General features: G+C 38.0%; 1 protein-coding gene across 4 annotated transcripts in view; it reads left to right on the forward strand.

Annotated features, from left to right (window-relative positions):
* The window catches only part of ccdc18 (coiled-coil domain containing 18), a 131,705-nt gene that overhangs the window by 94,719 nt on the left and 17,296 nt on the right, over positions 1 to 19,690 (forward strand). For 3 of the 4 annotated variants that reach the window (XM_073062694.1, XM_073062696.1, XM_073062695.1), the window contains 5 exons: positions 6,130 to 6,229; positions 9,876 to 9,992; positions 13,000 to 13,143; positions 14,477 to 14,680; positions 17,982 to 18,119. In XM_073062694.1, the coding sequence (XP_072918795.1) occupies positions 6,130 to 6,229; positions 9,876 to 9,992; positions 13,000 to 13,143; positions 14,477 to 14,680; positions 17,982 to 18,119 (703 nt within the window). Of the gene's footprint in view, positions 1 to 6,129; positions 6,230 to 9,875; positions 9,993 to 12,999; positions 13,144 to 14,476; positions 14,681 to 17,981; positions 18,172 to 19,690 lie in introns of all 4 variants that reach the window. The other variant, XM_073062697.1, reaches the window with a different exon arrangement.

Consider the following 19,690-nt stretch of genomic DNA (forward strand, 5'->3'; position numbering starts at 1 on the left):
TCTTGAGCAGAACAGAATCTAAAATAGTGAGTGACCTATTTCTTTCCTTCCTAGCCCTCAATATGTTAATAATTAATTTTTAAAATAATAGATTAAATTATTGAAGAACATTATTTCCTCAGATTGATTTAGATTTTGATCAAAGAAAATTACTTTTTATATTAACTTTCCAGCAGTTAATTACTAACTGTGCATTTGATTTTTATAATTATCTAATCAAACCCAAATCAGTAGATCTTGACCTGTTAGCAAAAGCATACAAAAATACTAATATATAAAAAAATGCAAATCCAACTTACTCGTGAGGGAATAATTCCACATGCTAAAAGGAGTTACTGATCGGAATTATTATTACAAACATGTTAGTAAAGGAAATTATTTGGAATTTTTTTTCAAGAAGCTGACAGTTATTGATGCAATTAATGAAGAGCCCACAGTGTGGAGTACAGCGAAACCAATCACGCAGATCAATTTCTGGAGCAAAATCTTTCTGGAACTACACAGAACAGAACAGCATAGTACTAGTACTTCAGCCCACAATGTTGTGTGAACCTATATAAACCCATTCCATGATCAATCTAATGCCCCCCGCCTACACAGCCCATAACCCTCCATTTTTCACATCGTAGTTTCCTTATTGTGCCACGCGGTAACATAGCAGTTAGAACAGTCACTTTACAGTGTCAGAAATCACTGATCGGGATCGGGGTTCAATTCCTACCACTGTCTGTAAGGAGTTTGCACATTCTCCACATGACTGAGTGAGTTTTTTCCGGGTGCTCTGGTTTCCACCCACATTCCAAAGACATAGAGTTAGGATTAATGATTTGCAGGCATGTGACATTGGCACCAGAAGCATCGCTTTAGTTGTGGGCTGTCACCAGCACAATCCTCAGATTGTATATGTTTCAATGTACACGTGACAAATAAAGCTAATCTTTAATCGTAGAGCCTCTTAACTGTCCCTGTTGTATCAGTCTCTATCACCCACCCCAGCAGTGCATTCCACTCTTTGTGTAAAAATCATACCTCTGACACTAATCTTCCTCCACTCACCTTACACAGATGACAATTTGGATAAGGAAGCAAATTCAAAAGGCCTGACTGAAATTGCACAGTAAATAGAGGTGAAAATGATCCAGAAACATTTTGTGGAGTGGCTTGATGTTGATTACCATAAGCCTATTTACTTTCTGGCATGTAGTTGGACATATGACCTTCTCAAGTGAAAGTAAGGGGAGAAGAAAAAAATGATTCCACAGAGTTCCCCTTTGCACAGTGCAGTGTTTGCTCGTTGATTACGTAGAGCAGTCCTTCTCAACCTTTTTGCCCTGGAGGAGCCCTTGAAATAATTTTTAGGACTCAGGGAATTCTTAGGTCTACATAAAAATTATATCTATAGCTCCATTGAACATTAGTGTGATCAGTAAGTTGTAGATATAATAATCCAAAACTAATTGTCAATGCTCTTTTGGGTAGAAAATGAATTTTTAGCCAACCTTTCTTGGAAAATAAATAGGTACGGTAGTTAAACTTAGCTTATCTTTCTTGAAATTAATCTCTTTCTTTCCTTTCATTAATTTTTTAAAACTCATGAGGCAAATATAATAAATTTCTCAATTCCGGGTCAAACTTGAGACAAGCATACACGGATTTCACCTTCAACTGAAATGAGACAATTTCTATCCTTGCTCTTGATGCTTGTTAAACAAGAAAAAGCTTGCTCACATATGTAAGAAGTTGAAAACTGCAGCAAAATGTTCATGACTTTCCTATGAATGGCAGGATGCTCTTCTTTCACAGAAATCCAGAACTTGTCCAGAGTCTTGAGTGCATGGTCAGAGTACTAGTCACAAAGTTCTTCCTCTTCGTTCAATGTCAAGTTCTCAGAATGAACAGTAGATTTATAGGAGGGGTCCCTCACCTAGTCATACGCTTATGTTGAAAGGGAGGAAAAATACTGTTCAATTTTGTTTTGCAGTTCTTCCAGGTGGTTTTCACTAAGACTCGAGACTTCTGATATCCTTCCTCTCTCTCAAGCCCAAGCCGCAGTTCAAGGTTTCTTTTTGTAGCATGATTTTTCCAAAGGTTTAGTTTCCTTCTAAATCCAAGAATCTTGTCACTTGAACTCAAAACATTTTCTCCAGGGCCTTGCAGAGACTTCTTCATCTGGTTCATATGATGAAAAATGTTAAGTAGGCTAGTTTCTGCAGCCATTCTTCATCTTCAAAGCACTTAGCAAAGCCTACTATTTTCTTGAAAGTGCTCCTGAAATTCACCTCTCAGCTCAAACACTTGGTTGAGAACTCGTCCTTATGCTAAGCCACCAGATATCTGTCTATAGCAGGAGATTGGTGTGCTTTGTCCAGGTTTTCACACAAGTTTTAAAAAACATTTTCAAGTGAACTGGTCTTAAAACTACTAAATAACTTGCTTCCCGAACCCTTTTACTAACTGTGATTTTATTTTCAAAAGCTTTAATCTGTTTGCTTTGAGATTTCAATAGTTTAAGATAATCACCACTTTTATGTGCCATATGGTTGTGATTTGTAGTTAAGTGTCTTTTCAGTTTTGCTGGAGCCACTGCTACTTTTATAAGTTGTTTGCCACAGACCAGGACAACGTGGATCACCAGTCCATGGAAAACCATTGATAAGTAGCTTTCATTGTAAAGGCAGACTTTTTTTGTGTCCGTTGTTGCACTAGTGCAGTGAAATGACTCAGAAGATTGTAATTCTTCATTATTAACCTAGGCAAAGAATCCTCCTCTTCTGTCTCTCACCTCCTCCTCAAAAATCGCCACACTGGATCGACTTTAGAATGAAAATTTCCCTCCAATTTTCTACTAAATTGGGTGTTTGTTCACTCCCATAACTCAGTTGGTGACATGTAAGGAGAAGTTGGGGGAGGTAATTTGGGACGGAGAGGCTGATGTCACAGCCCAAGTTGGGCGAATTCATTCAATGCTTGAAAAACGCACTTCACGCTCCTCAACAGCCTACCATCCTCCCCTCCGTGCAATACAGCACTCACCATCAGCCTACCATCCTCCCCTGTATGCAATGTAGTGCTCACCATCATCCTGCTGTCCCCCCCTCGGTGCAATACAGCACTCATCAATTATCAACAGCCTCCCCTGTCTTGCATCAAAAACTGAGACTGGACTCAACCAAATAAACATGGTTCAACTGCACCCTCTCATACTGGACTGAGATTGCTAATGGGTCTGCTCAGTCACTGCCCACCACTGTCAGTGCTAGCATCCTGAGAAGTTCAAAAAACAATTTTTTTAATCACGATCTGTTGTGAGACCCCTAGCGACCCCTCATGGAACTCTGGTTGAGAAACCCTGATGTAGAGCAACAAAATGCTTCATCCTTGAACAACTATTTCTCTATGTGCTATGAACAAATGCTCTCAAAAAGGCAAGCCAGGCAATGAAAGAAACCATAATGACTAGGTGCTTCAATAAACAGGAAAATATTTTGCAAAAAATCTGATGCCTTGTTTACCTTCATAGAAATTGTGCACTCTGTTCATTATATACTGGTCAACTAAAGTTAGATTAATAATCCTCTCCTATCAGATTTCTTCATCTTTCATCTTTACCTTTCCACCTATCATGTCCCAACATCACAATTCATAGTCCTTTCTCCCGTCCACCTATTTTTCCTATCACGTTCTCGCTTATTCTCCTTCCCACCTCCTCACCTTCTTATTCTGGATTCTTCCCCTTTGCTTTCCAGTCCTGATGAAGGCTCTCGGCCCAAAATGTCAACTCTTTATTCCTTTACATACGTGCTGCCTGACCTGCTGAGTTCCTTCAGCATTGTTTGTGTTGTGTGTGTGTGTGTGTTACTCTGGGTTTCCAGCAACTATAGAATCTCAAATGTTTATAATTTTCCATAGCCTACTGAAAATATGGTAATTATACCATTAAAAGTATGGCTGGATTAAGTAGTTGTGAGCAAATAGTGTGTAGACAAACTGTAATAGTTAATTATTTATCACAATTTGTTGTGTAAGGGTTAAAAGAATTTCCATCCTTTACGAATAGCTTTTTGTGTTGTGCACATGGATTTAATTTAGATATGTTTCTAAGATTAACTGACTTGAAAAAAATCATACTGAATTTTCAAACCATATAAAATATACCAGATCCTGCAACAATTGGCATAACACATCAGACAACTAATTTTTTCCATATGTCTGCAGAATAGAACACTTGGAAATATAGCTGGAGTAGAAACTGCTGTTTGCACCAACCATAAAATTTAAACATTGTCCTGACTTCAAAGAATGGTTTTATCTTGATATATATGCTGTACTTTTACTGTCAAATTATTGGGCATTTATTTTCATAGACTGAAATGAGGATTAGTTTCTGATCTCCATCAGTATTCCATGTTTTCTGATAACTTGTGACACAGCTCATGTGGCAAGTATTATGCGACAGCTTTGGATTATTTACAGAACAGCTGGAAAGAATTACTCATCATTCCGGATGGTTCTTTAAGTTTAGCAAATAATGATGTCAAAGTTTTTATTATGAGAATTAATTATTTTTCTGCAGGCCCAATTCTGTCTTTTGAATTATCTCGCACAAATTCAGAATATTGTCATGTAAAATTGTATTCCATTTTAACATGCAAAGTGATTGAAAATTGATGTAACTGTGTAACTCTCAAATGTGGCTATTGTGTGAGAAATCCATAGTTGACAAAATTGATAACATACCAGCACACGGCAAATGTCTGAGATACAGAATGTACTCAGATTGATATTTCTCATCATGCAGCTCATATTTTGATTGTTGTCAGCTGAAATTAAGTTAGACCTTCCTGCTTTGGAAAATCATAGCCATTCCAATAAAGTTTGGTTTTGTGACACTTCAGTCACTGCAACTATATGATTTAAAGAGTTAGTCATCCCCTTCAGGCTTAATTCTATAGTCTGTGCCAAAGGAAAGATGCCTGCATGATCAGGAGGCTCCTTTATTAGCAGATAGACTGCTGATGATATGTACAGCCATTTTTGCAAGTAGTACCTCCTCTCCACATATGGTGCCACAATCATCCCACTAGCTATGTTGTTTGTTCTGGAGCTGCAAGCTAACAGTAAAGCCACGTTCAGACATTTCCTGGGACCCTAATGGAAATCTGGAAGGAAGACTTGGGTTGCAAGTGGAGGACCAGGTTGCAGTAAAGGAGAATTCGGGAAGTCAATTTGCTAGCCTTGGGAGTTCCTTTTGAGGACCCCACTCCCACAGTCAGATGGGGAGGTTAGAAATGCAGCAAAATGGTGGTAATTGGCCTTTTCCATTTGTGTCAGAGTTTGCTGGTAGGATCATCAGTTTATTCCCTCTACAAAAATGCTGCCTGATCTCATTACTACCAGCATTCCCTTTTGATTCAGGATTCCAGCCAATGTATTCTTTCATAAAGTGCACCACATTAACATCCTGAGAGGGCATTGTGTAGCAGTTAACGCAAGGCTTTACAGCACACTAGCTGTAATATTGGGGTTCATTCCTACTGCTCTCTGGAAAGATTTTATACATTCTCTCTGTGACTGTTTAGGTTCCCTCCAAGTGCTTTTGTTTCCTCGCGCATTCCAAATTTGTTTTATTTTTTTATTTATTTTGAGGTACAGCACTGAGCAGGCCCTTCCAGCCCAAGGAACCACACTGCCCAGCAACCCACCTTGCCTAATTGCAGGACAATTTACAATGACCAATTAATCTACTAACCACTACATCTTTGGACTGAGGGAGGAAATCAGAGCACCCACAGGAAGTGCATGCACTCACCAATTCCAATACTGGCAGCGCTGGAATTGAACACTAAATGCCCTGAGCTGTAATAGCATCACACTAACTACTGCACTACCATTAGTAAGTTGTGGGCATGTGATGTTGTTGTGAAAGAGCGGTGACACTTGTGAGTTTCTCCAATACATCCCCGATGCAAGCAATACATTTTGCTGTTTAAATGTTCATGTGACAAATAAAGCCAATCTTTTATTGAGAGGTGTTTTTGAGATATTGTAAGGAAGACTGCCTTAGTTGTTTTGGGTCCTTCTTGAGCTCTGTGAGACTATTTTTGCTGATTTTTTAATTTCATTTCATAGACAATGCAAAAGTGAATTGCAAGAGAAAGATGCAAACATCATTGATATGGACCAAGCACTTAAAGACAGGCAATGGGAACTTCAGCAAAGAGCGGCTCAGGTAATTCATGAGGCAAATTAAATTTTATGCAATGGATGATGCTGAGTAATTTCCTAAAGTTATTTTAGTTTCAATTATTAATATGTATTATTTACTGCATTCATCATTTTTTGCCCAATTTTTTGTTGATATGAGTCAAGTGATCAATCATTTAAACTGTATATAAAATAGTTTCTTTAATTATTGTGAGGAGTATTTCAGTAGTCAGTTGATTATTTTTGTAGAGCAGTACTTAGAAATGAATGGGGAAATTCAGATTGATATGTTGAGATCATTGTAGCATTATGAAGTATTGAGGTGTGCTATTTGAGAAGTAGGATGACTAGTCTGAAAAATGAGACGGTCTACATTTTTTGTAGTTATCAGATTTAAATTGAGCCAATTATGTTTGCATTGAAGGACTAAGGATTAATATTTAACAAGGTTTATATTATGGACACAAACAGAAACTGTTGGATGCATTCAGCAGTTCAGGAAGCATAAGTGGGAGAAAAGAGGGCTGATATTTTGGTCAAGGACTTGCCATCAGAACTGGAAAAGTAAGAAAGCAAATGTGTTTTGAGTTGCAGAGAAGTGGTAGGGGATTCTGGGGTGTGTGCTGTGCAGAGAAAATGTCTATAGTGCAATATACAAAAATGATCAAGATAATTATTTTGGAGAGCAAAGACAAATGAAGCAAATTAAAACACAAAATGTACAGCTGCCTCTGTGGGGAAAACAAAACTAGTTACCTGGAATTGTTAAATTGAATACTAAGTACCAATTTCTTCAATATACACAGCCTTCTACATTGTTCCAGTGTAAGGCTTATATATATCATGATATACTGTATCGTGACACAGAATGCATTGCTCTAAATTAGAAGAACTATCCCTCAACCATCAGGCTCTTGAACTAGTGGGGACAACTTCACTGAAGTTTACTTGCCCCATCACTGAACTGTTCCTACCACCTATGAACTCACTTTCAAAGACTATTCATCTCATGTTATCGATATTTCTTGTTTAAATATTATGTTTTTTTTGCACAGTTAGTTATATTTCGCACATGGGTTGTTGGTCCGCCCTTTTGGGTGCTGGCTTTCATTGATTCTATTATGGTTCTTGGATTTACTGAATATGCCCACAAGAAAATGAATCTCAGGATTGTATATTGTGACATGTATGTACTTTGAATTGCTGCATCACCCAGAAGGACTGATTGGATCCCTGGATGATGGGAGAGCTAAAAGGGCAGGTCTTGTAAACCTGTACTTTCATGGGAAAATGTAAAGGAGGGACATTTGGTGGAGATGGAAGAATGGATTAAGGAATTGCAGTGGAACAGACTTCTGAAAATACTGAAAGGGGAAGGGAGTAGAGTTGAAGATGTGTCTGAGGTGGCAGAAACTATGGATGGTGATTCATTGAGGTTGGAAGCTAGTGGAATGGAAAGCGAGGGTGTGGGAAATACTGTCTGTCTTGCTGGAATGAAAGGGAGTGAACGCAGAGGTGTGGAAAATAAAGGAGTATTATTTGAGGGCCTTATCAACTATAAAGAAGGAATGCCACGGTTAAAGAGAAAGAAAAAAACAATTAGAAGCACGGGTGTGAAAAGTCTTGTCATCAGAGCGGATACAACAGGGAAACTGGAAAAATAGAGTCCCTATATGAAGAAAGGTGCAAGAAGATGCAGTGGTAATCAGCAGCCTTAAGATGGAAATTTGAGGTAGAGATTTTTAGAAAAGGGAGGAATTACATATGGACCATGTAACACATTGAGGGCTAAATGGAAATTAAATAGCAAAGGTAATGAAATTTTTCAATTCTTTACAAATGCAGAAAGCAAAACTGATATTGCCACAAAAGGTTTATAGCAGATGCAATCTCAACAGCTCTCCACACAGCCTTAGATCACCTGGAGAATGCAAATACCTATGTCAGAATGCTGTTTATTGACCATAGTTCAGCATTTAACCCTGGTATTCCTGCAGTCCTGATCAAAAAGCCTCAGAAGCTAGGCCTCTGTACCTCCCTCTGCAACTGGATCCTCAACTTCCTAACCAAAAGACCACAATCTCTGTGGATTGGAAGTAACATCTCCACCTCACTGACAATTAACACTGCTGCTCTACAGGGCTGTGTGCTTAGCCCTCTGCTCTACTCTCTCTTACATTCATGACTGTGTGGCTAGGCATAGTTCAAACAGCATCAATAAATTTGCTGATGATACAATTGTTGGCAGAATTTCAGAGAGTGACAAAAGGGTATACAGGAGTGAGATATACCAGTTAGTTGAGCGGTGTCAGCAACAAGTGAACTCAATGTCAGCAAGACCAAAGAGCCGATTGTGGACTTCAAGAAGGGTAAGACAAGGGAACACACACCAATCCTCACAGAGGGATCAGAAGTGGAGAGAGCGAGCAATTTCAAGTTCCTGGGTTTCTGTATCTCTGAGGACCTAACTTGGACACAACTTATTGATGCAGCTATAAAGAAGGCAAGACAGCAGCTATATTTCATAAGGAGTTTGAGGTGATTTGGTTTGTCAACTAAAACACTCTAAGACTTTTACAAATGGACCATGGAGAGCATTCTGACTGGCTGCACCACCGTCTGGTATTGCAGAAGATTGAAATAAGTTGCAGAAACTTGTAAAATTAGTCAGCTCTATAGTGGGTTCCAGCCTCCGTAGTGTCCAAGACATCATTAAGAAGCAGTGCCATAGGTGAATGGTGGTAGAGGAGGAATACCTTGATCTCTGCTTAAGGAAGAAATGAAAGAGCCACTGAGCATCCTCTTGTAGGGTGAAGATATGAAGGAATTGGAAGTCTATTGTGAAGAAGTGTTAATTAGAACCATGAAACTGAAAACTCTCAAGTTCTACAAGGGCAGGCTGAAACAATTGATCTACCAAGATTGAGCTGCCTGTATGAATCTTGCAAAGGAGGCAGAAGTATTGGTGACCTCTGAAGCTGGAGTCAATCCACAAATGCAGCCTGACCTGTTCAGTATTTCCAGTGTTTTCTTTTATTTCATGTGCCTAACCAGCAGGATTCTTTATTTCTTTTTTTTTTGTATCTAGTTGCTCGTACCGAAAATATTTATGTTGTCTGGAAAATATCTGCTAGTACCCTTACATGACATTTCCTCTTCATCCCTCCCACTTAATGCATAAAACAGTTTGTTTTCTTATTGTTATAGTACTGATGAGGAATCTATAACCCAAAGCATTGAGTATTTTATGTCCACTGACATTTATTGACCTGTTGAAAGCTTCCAACATTGTTTTTGTTTTGGATTGCAATTTTTTGGTACATTTTTATATAGGCGTGGTGCTGAATAATTCAAATGAATTGTCACTCATTTAGGTGATCGCTAAATTATCGAATTTTTAGAAGCTATTAAATTTTAAATGTTTCTAATTTTCTTTTCCAGAATAATAAACAGGTTATCAGCTCTTAAAAAGAAAACATTCACTGTATTATTTCATTTAGGCAAGGATTATACAATGTGCAATTAATTGATCCATATTCAATATGCTTTTTTGAAGTTTCAGTTCTGATTTGCAATTTCATTTTGCTATAGAAAACTTTTTAGATTAAAATAAAAAATAAAATTGTGGAATTTAATATTGGTTTATCTGTGCGATATTACTTACTCCACAGCTTACAAAATTGGATATGGATGTTCATGAACACAAAACTGAGATGGAACAGAAGATTATTCATTTACAAGCTTCTTTGGAGAAAGCAGAATTGAGCATTAAGGAACGGAATAAACAGGTTTGATATACCTCCTTCTTAAACATAAAAAACCTCAACATTGTCTTCAGAGTTAAACCAAATAATCTGACTGACCTAGAAAAGTAGTATATTAGATTCAGTGGTCTCCGGTTAATTGGGATACCTTACATTGGGACCAGTACATTTTGACCCAATTAAGCAGCTGCTCACTTAGCCAAAGTTTCACAAAAATAGTTAAAAAGGTATTTTAAAAAATTCTAAATTACCATTTAAATGAGTAACAAATTATGTATTCAAATGAAATACAGAACAAATTAGAACACTACCAATCCTACTACTGTACTATAAAACTGCTTATTCGATCCTAATAGTTATCAACAGAGGAATTCAACCAGTGTACAGAATATCCAGGGAGAGGTAGTACCTCTGGTGAAGGGACTTGTCATATCAGTTCTGAGGTAGCTCTCTCATATTTGGTCCTCACCTGCCACTCAGCTCTTACCCTGTGGCTCTAGGTGGCTGTTTGCATGCAACAGTGGCCAGATCCTGATACATCACTTTGACAGGCAGACAAAACTAGGTGATACTACCCGATGGGCCTCATACCCTGGTGAAATAGGGATATGCCTGTCCTAACATATGGAGGCAGCTCCAGCAAACTGGGCAGTTGAGATCAACAGTGAGATCCATGGCTAGAAGCTGGTTCTGCAATGCTTCGTGGAGAGTGAAGGGCATGATAAGGCACAGAAGATGTCATGGTCATCCATTGCAACCAAGGAAGACTCAAGTCTATGACGACCACTGGACCTGAACTTCTGAGGGCGAGAGAGTGGAACTGTTCAATGCAATGGCTTTTCCACTTTAAAAGCTCAGCTGCCCAGCTTTCACTGACATTGTCGATTATGACGGACAACCAACATGCTGCCATATTCTTTTCGTTGACTGTAAATTAACAAAATTAGCAGACACTTAGTACAGATAATGGACTGTCTTCATATAATGCTTTCGAAGATTGCATTGTCCAATTCCTTATTTTCATTGCAACATTCAAGATTACTGTAGATACCTTCAAATTTCATTGAAGTTGTTGAAGAAGTGAATTCATTTCATTTTCACTCCTAGCCATTTCTGGCATCTCCAAGCCTGAATGCTTGAAACCGCAGTGAGCAAAACGATTCTAAATTCTCTTTCTGCTTATTTTTCACCAAATATCAGTAACAAAATTCACTGCTTTCTGAACACGAAGCACACAACTGACATTAACTAAAAACTGTTTGCTCTAAGTACGGTGCTGTGTCTTTAACAGTCACATAGTTCACACGACTGACGCTAGTTAGAAACTTTTCGGCAACAGTCGCCTGTCCCAATGAAGTGGCATAGTGTCCCAAAGGAATGAAGGGAATCCCGGCTATTGTCTTCGTCAATTTTTGTTCTTTAAGGGTTACCCCAAATGAGCAGCTGCCACAATTAACTCAAATCCACCATATTCCACTTTAGCTTCATCACCATGGAAATAAGAAGTCAAAGCTTACCATAAAGTTAAGGCATCTTTGAACAATGATGGGAAGATGATTGTTTCTAGCAATCTTACTTTCCTGGACTATTGTTGGCAGGTCAACATGAAATTAGATTTCTCAACTTAAGTGCTGTTGAGTTTCAAGATTTGTGTACTCTTGCAGAAGTTGACAACTTACTGGTCAAGTTGCATCAAGTTTAATAGGAGGCCAAAGGCTGACTGAAATCCCCAGCATTTGCAATGAAGATTGTTTTTTGATTCTGTGCTAGGATAGACCTGGTGCAGCACATGTGACCTCTTGATGTACATTATAAGGCTGGTGGGGAGAAAAGTTACTTATTTAAAAGTAAGATTTCTGTTTGGTTCATAGTATTACATCATTGAAGTGTGTTTAAGTGTTTTAAAATAAGTGATCTTAGTTTTTTAAGAAAAAATATTGAGACACATTTCACTTTTAATATTTTTGAATCTCTCTATTGTGACTGTCAATATTCAAAGCCATGACTATTTTGACAGATACAGTAGCTAAGCCTGGTAGGAGCATTGCTGTTTTTTTTTGCACAATGAACAATTATATTCCAAATAAATATTGAGACATGAGCATTACTTGACATGAAACTTCAAAGACAGGGTTGATTCTGACCTACTTAAGTCAAGTAGTCTTACTGTTTGAGGCCTTGCTGTTTGTCAGGCCCTTAGTGCTTGTTATCAAGGCAGTCTTTACTAGTGAACAGTCTTCTGGATCCAGAGAAGTTGGACCACTGCCCAAAGTTCTAGAGAGCAAATGATATTTGATTCCTTACCAGTTACTTTCATGATAACTGATGGTCATGTTTCAGTATTTGGAATGTAAATGATCTTTATATAAAAATGAAAAGGAATCCAATGTTTCTTAATGTACCACATTTGCTAGCATAAGTTAACAGTTCATTAATATAACAGTCTGTCTGTTTTTTTCAATTGAATTCTGGAGAATGTTTTCTATAGTTATCATATCCAGGGTGCCCAGGAGTGAGCCCAAGAGTCTTGGTAAGACATTACAAGATCTGAGTGGCTGAGGATATTTTAAGTGAAGACAAGATAGTTTGGAGAGGATTACTACATGTTTCCATGTCAGCAGTGACTGCACCTTACTGAAATCAGAGTCAATATGAACATTAGAGGTGGGGTTTGAGGTAGATCGGACAATTGATCAAATCAGCGCAATTGAAATCATTCTCTTCAGAGATAATCAGCAGAGCACAATTAGATGAGTGCAGATATCTCTGAGCTTATCTAGAGTAGCTATAATGTTATTTGAATAGACAAGGATAAACATTTATTCCCTCCTTTATTTATCTATTGGTTGAAGACGTGCTAATATCACATTTGCTGTTTTATGGTATACAGCTGGACAGTAAATATGTCTATTCTCTTATTCTGAATATTTTTTTCTCTATCTCTCCCTCTACCCCGTTCCATCACCAACTGTTTATCAATCCAAATTGCTTCCCAAATCTGAGACAGTTTAATGTAATTTTCTGTGGACAGGTGGGAACTTTGGATGAAAAGCTACAGTCAACACAAGAACAGCTGTGTGAAAAAGACTTTGAACTACTACAGAAGGAACAGCAAATTAATCATCTGAAAAGTGAAGTTGAAGTAAAACATTTACAGATTGAGGAATACAAGCAGGTAGAAGTATCCAAGTAATCCTTAAGCAATACAAACCTGTAGGATCTTTAATTTTTAATACCAAGGTATTTTAAAATTGTGAAAGGTGACAAAAATATATTTGGTTAAACTATTGGCTTTAAAGGGGTTGAAGATGACTGAGGATTTAATTAAGATTTAGAAATTAAGTATCAAAGAGATGAGCTAAAATGGCAGAAACACATTTACCACTGATGGCCTGAAGGAAAGGATGGTAAGCTTCATAAGATGCTAATAGCAGGGGAATTAAGAGTTTGAAGGGTAGGGAAGAAAGATGGTGGATTAGGAGGAACAAATTGAATTGAGAATTGAAACCTTAAGACATAGGAACATAAGTTTATAAATGGCATAATGGCACCTTGGCCCATCGAGTCTGCTCTGCCACTCCATCATAGCTGAGTTATTATCCCTCTCAAACCTATTCTCCTATCTTCTCCCTTAAATTTTAATATCCTCACTAATCGAGAACTGATCAACCTCTGCTTTAAATATACTTAATGACTTGGCTTCCACCAGCATTGGTGGCAATGAATTACACTAATTCACTGTAGAGAATTACTGTAGAGAATTCACTGTAGAGGCATTAGAGAATTGGAAGTCAGTAGTGATTAGTAAAATTGGGCAACGATTCAGAATCATTTATTTATCACATTAGCATTGAAGCATACAGTGAAATGCGTTATTTGTATTAACAACCACCATAACCTAAGGATGTGCTAGGGGCACCAGTGTCGGCCCACATTCTGGCGCAAACGTAGCATATCCACAATGTTCAGAAGAACAAAATCAACAAAATAACAACAATAAAACAAGCCCCTTTCCTTCCACCCACCCACCCTCTCACACACGAGTCGTCCAACCCCAGGACAGGATACCTCCTGCCCGCCAGCCTCCATTAGATTCGTGGACTGGCAGGCTGCAGGCCTCTGACTTCCCCAGTGGATTCACAGAATAGTGGACCAAGGAAGACACTTACTTACAAACACCAGTAATGGAATGTATGGGATTATAGGGCTGAGAGACCAAGAGAATGTTAGAATAGTCAAGGAGATGTTTTGAAATCTCCTTTAGTTCAGCAGGAAGAACAAATTAATCTGATTTAGTTGTATAACGAACCATAACTATATTATTCCAGTACCAAAAACATGGGATTTCCGTATTTTCTGTTGACCTTGTGCTAATTAAATAACACCGAACACTAAATATAGAAAATCTCCACAAATATGGAGTATACACTGTAAAAAGATATAAGCATTGTCCTAGCTACACCTTAAAATTTTGAGTCTTTCTACTACTTGTCTTATTTTACTCTCAGATTCTGACAAGTAAGGAGCAGTGCATCATAAAGCAACAGCAGGAAGTATTGGGTGAAAGTCAAAAAGTGCGTTTAGCTCATCAGCAAATGCAACACTATCATTTGGAATTGAAGGAGGCTCGACAACGGCTGGCACAGGTACAAAAGGAAGCAGACCACTTAACTCTTGAGTTGGATCAAGCTATTCAACGATCTCGTGAAAAGGTAACTATGAAAAGTAGTCAATTTGAGGCAATGAAACAAAAGATAACCTTGTGTTGTAATAACTAGAAGAAAACAGTTTTTTGCTAAAGATTGTTTTGCAGACTAACTTAGGAATTTAGGTTACAGGGACAATATAAAAGGCTTTATCTAAACTGTGCTTATGTCTTGGCATGAAAATCCCTGTTGTGATACTAGGAAAAAAAACCTTTAGAAACAGCACAGTACAAGCCTTTGTCCCACGATATTATGCCGTCCTTTTAACCTACTCTAAGATGAATCTCCTCCAAGAGGTCACAACCTTGTTGTAGGGCTTGGAGGCCTGTGTGTCTCAATGACCCAGAGAGAGCTATGCTGGCTGGAGTTGGGGCTTTATGCTTTGGCTGTTGGTAGGGTCACCCGTGCCAAACACGTCAAAGGATAGAAGCTAGACTAAGAACGGTCCACCAGTTCTCCAGGTTTGGAGGTTCAACTCAGGGCTAACAAGCCTGACTGGTAAAACAAAACGGAAACTGCAATAAAGAATCCTTTTACATTTGAGTGTGACAGTATTCCTGAGTCTCTACATGGGACTTGCATGACTGACAGTAGTGAAAACTGAGCTACTGATGTGGTGATGGAAGCCCTGAACACCACCAGAGATAGGGGACCTTCATTGCTGCCCTATGCATCTGCGGTGTTATGGGGAGTAGATGAATCTATCCCTTCCCTCCTATGGAGTCTACCATTTTTCTATCATCCATGTGCCTATGTAAAAATGTATTAAATGCCAAAATCCAAAAGCAAAATTGTGTGTGTGTGTGTGTGTGTGTGTATATATGTATAGGTTGTCTTTACTTACATGATAAGTGAATGAACAAAGATCTTGCAAATGGAGCATGATGTGCGAAAATATAAAACCATCCACTTTAGCAAGAAAAATATAAAACAAAAGCATTATCCAAGTAGTAAGATATTGCAGAACTCTGAGCTGTGAAAGGATTTAGGGCAGCAATGAAGGTCCTCTATCTCTCAACGTGTTCAGGGTTTCCTTCATGGTGTTAGTAGCGCAGTTTTCACTACAGTCAGTCATGCAAGTCCTATGTAGAGACTCAAGAATACTGTCGCACTCAAATGTAAAAGGATACTTCATTGCTGTTTCCATGATCTGCAAAAGGATGATGGATACAATAGATAAAGCAGGTAATTAAGAAGGAACATAGAACATTTTCATTCATTTATAGGGCAGCAAATACATAAGTCTAGAAGTTGTGCTAGGAATTGGTGAGATCTCATAATGTACATTATTGGTCTTATTTATTGGGTTGGAATCAGCGCAGAGAAGATGTAGTAGATTAATATCTACATTTGAGGTGTTGTCTCATAATGAAAGATTGGAGATGTTAATTAGAACTTTGTTGTCATTGCTCAGGACAACAAAATTGCATTGCTACTCCATTCAGTGTTAAACAACATATACTATGATCGTATCCACTAGAATTTAGAGGATGAATGAAACATATAAGATTTGGTCTTGGAAGGATGAATAGGGAGGACATGCTTCCTTTTATAGGAGAATTTAGAACCAGAAGTTGCTATTTTAAAATAAGGCATTAACCATGAAACTACTTTTTTTCTCTTTTCAAAGTTTATAAGCCTTACTTAAAAGGTTATGAAAGCAGTGTCCTCATGAGAATTTTAAAGAGGCGATAAATCAATTCTTGTTAACCAAGGGGGTTAAAGGTTATTACAGATAGGAATATAGAGATGAGATTACACACAGGTTAACCATGATGTATTAAATGGTAGATTAGGCTGGAGAGCCTGAGCGACCTATTCTTGCTGGTAGATCACAGATTTCTACTGAGCTGGTCACAAAAATGTTAAAAATTGTTAAGTGTTTTTTTTTGTATGGACATGAGCTATATATTTCCATTATCTAGCCTCAAGAACCGATGGATTTTCATTTGGATTTTTAGTGAAATTCATGATGATTATAAACTTGAATACCAGTACTTTCCCCTTGAGGGATTGAAATACTCATTGGAATTTAAAATCCATTGCTGGTAATAGGTAATTAGATTTGGCATATCAAATAAAAAGTTAAATTCTCATCAATCATATTGGTACATGCTAGTCTTTATGCACTTCACTTTCACATTAGAGAGGTTTGATTACACTGAACAAAGATTTTGCTTCCTGATTGCTTTTGGGTGTATCTGGTTTCCAACATGCTTCAAAGCATACAAAAGCATGAAGTGCAACATGTCACCATAGATTCATTTTCTGTATTCCCATTTAGACTTTTTCCCTGCAAATCTTAGCACCGTCAGTGATGAGCGTGGTGAAAGGTTTCACCAGGATATTGCAGTCAAGGAGAAACACTATCAGCGCAACTAGAATCCATCAATACTGGCAGATTATTGTTGGACACTTGTGCGGGAAGCCCCAGACACTGAGTAGAATTGAAAATCATCAAAAATAACAATTTTAGCTTAGTTGAACTATGTGAAGCGTCAGCACCATTATGCAATTAAATATTCAATAAAAGTTAATTTCTTGTTTCTCCAAATTCCTACGTGATACAAATATTCTAAAATTATGAAATTATATTTGTGTTCAGCTTCAAGCAGTCTATCATAAACAAAAAAATCTCTTGAGGAAGCAACTTTTTTTTTAAAAAAAGCTGTTGTGCAGTGTTACACAAGTACACTCAGTGCCCTTTTATTAGATACCTCCTGTACCTAATAAAGTGGCCATTGAGTGTATGTTCATTGTCTTCTATTGCTGTAGCCCATCTAATTCAAGGTTCAACATGTGCGTTCAGAGATGATATTCCGAACGCCACTGTTGTAATGCATAGTTATTTGAGTTACTGTCGCCTTCTTGTCAGTTTGAACTAGTCTGGCGATTTTCCTCTGATTTCTCTCATTAACAAAGTGTATTTGCTCACAGATATGCTGCCCATTGGATGTTTCTGTCTCTTGAACCATTCTGTATAAACTCTGGAGACTGTTATATGAGAAAATCCCATGAGATCAACAGTTTCTGAGATATTCAAAACACCCTGTCTGGTACTAACAATCATTCCACGGTCAAAGTCATTTAGATCACACTTCTTCCCCATTCTGCTGTTTGAACTGAACATCTTGATTGTGTCTGCATGCTTTTATGCATTGAGTTGCTCGCACATGATTGTCTGAATAGATATTTGCATTAACGAGGTATATAGATGCACCAAATAAAGTGGCCACTGAGTGTAATGTAACAATTTTCATAATCTAATAATCGCAAATTCATTTCTAATTATAATTGTTACCTCCAGGAAGCGCATGCTGCTCACCTTGCAGAAGACTTGTCTGCTGCTCAAGCTCAAGAAACTCAATTAGAGTTCAAGATGCAGGCAGAGATAAAGAAGTTAAAAGAATTTGTGGAACACTTAATGAATGCTCACGAAGAAGAGGTTGGGTTTAATTTATTCAACGAAGAATAATGGAAACTGTTTGAAAATGCTGGTAAACCGTTAATGTTGAAAATACAACAAAGCAATAGATATGTGTTGGCTTTTACAACAATTTGATATGACTACTGTATGTATAAACTTGATATGATGAAGGTATAATGTTTTTCTTTCTGGGTCTATACTATGGCCATGATATTTGTTGGCAATTGTTTGTCTCCATTTACAAGCAAAGGATTTTGCTTGTAAATCAATCATCAAGAAATGTAAAGAATATGGCGCAGCTGTAAGTCTGCCTAGAGCAGGCTGCCCTCATAAACTGAGTGGCTGTGGAAGAAGGGGACTAGTGAGGGAGGCCACCAAGAGACCTATGACAACTCTGGAAGAGTTACAAGCTTCATAGGCTGAGATGGGAGACTGTGCATACTAGAACTGTTGCCCAGGTGCTTCACCTGTAGCAGCTTTATGGGAGCGTAGCAAAGAGAAAGCCACTGTTGGGAAAAAAAAGCTCATGTTTTTTTGTCATCATGGTGTAGCTTTTGCCAGGATACTGACTCACCAGCAGATGGACCTTTCAGAAACACCTTGACTGGTGTGTCATATCAAAAGGGGAGTGAATACTTATGCAGTCAATTATTTTGTGTTTTATATGTGGAATTAATTTAGATCACTTTGTAGAGATCTGTTTTCACTTTGACATGAAAGAGTCCTTTTTTGTTGATCAGTGTCAAAAAAGTGAAATTAAATCCATTGTGTTTCAATGTTGTAAAACATGGAAATGTCCAGGGACAGGGGGTGAATACTTTTTATAGGCACTGTATTTGTCCATATCCTTTATATACTGTATATACAAGAAAATCTGTGGATGCTGGAAATCCAAGCAACACACACAAAATGCTGGAGGACCTCAGCAGGCCGGGCAGCATCTATGGAAAAGAGTAAACAGTTGATGTTTTGAGTTGAGGCCCTTCATTGGTCACGATAAAGTGTCTTGGCCCAAACCGTCGACTGTTTACTCTTTTCCATCCTTGCTGCATGGCCTGCTGAGTTCCACCAGCATTTTGTGTGTGTAATTTGTGTATATTACAGCTAATAGAAGTCTCAGCACTGCTCTTAGTGGAACACCACTAGTCTCAGTCCTCCAGACAGAGAAAACCCCCTCCAGCACTAGGTTAATATTAAATATACCATAATGTTTCTTTGAAAGAATAGCAGATATCCAGTTTCTGAGACCTGAGAAAGTGCAATTAATCCTATTTTGAGAATACTGGTATACCTAATCCACAATATTTGAAGGACATCTTAAACTGGAAGGATGATGACTGTGCAAAAGTGTGGAGAATAACATGTCAATTTTTATTTAATCAATAGCAATGTGCGTTCTCTGCATACTGGCTACTGTCGATTTTTGATGTCAACATTGTGTCTTTCCATTGTCAAGTTAACTGAAGATATTAGCTCCTTGCTGGAATACAGATCAACAATTGCTAGTATCTTATTAAATGGGCATTATTTATATGAAAATGTTCAATGGGAGCCTTTTGACCTTGGGTTATACCAGTGCGTGGCCACAT

Source organism: Hemitrygon akajei, chromosome 12 (genome assembly GCF_048418815.1).
Source record: "Hemitrygon akajei chromosome 12, sHemAka1.3, whole genome shotgun sequence".
NCBI lineage: Eukaryota > Metazoa > Chordata > Chondrichthyes > Myliobatiformes > Dasyatidae > Hemitrygon > Hemitrygon akajei.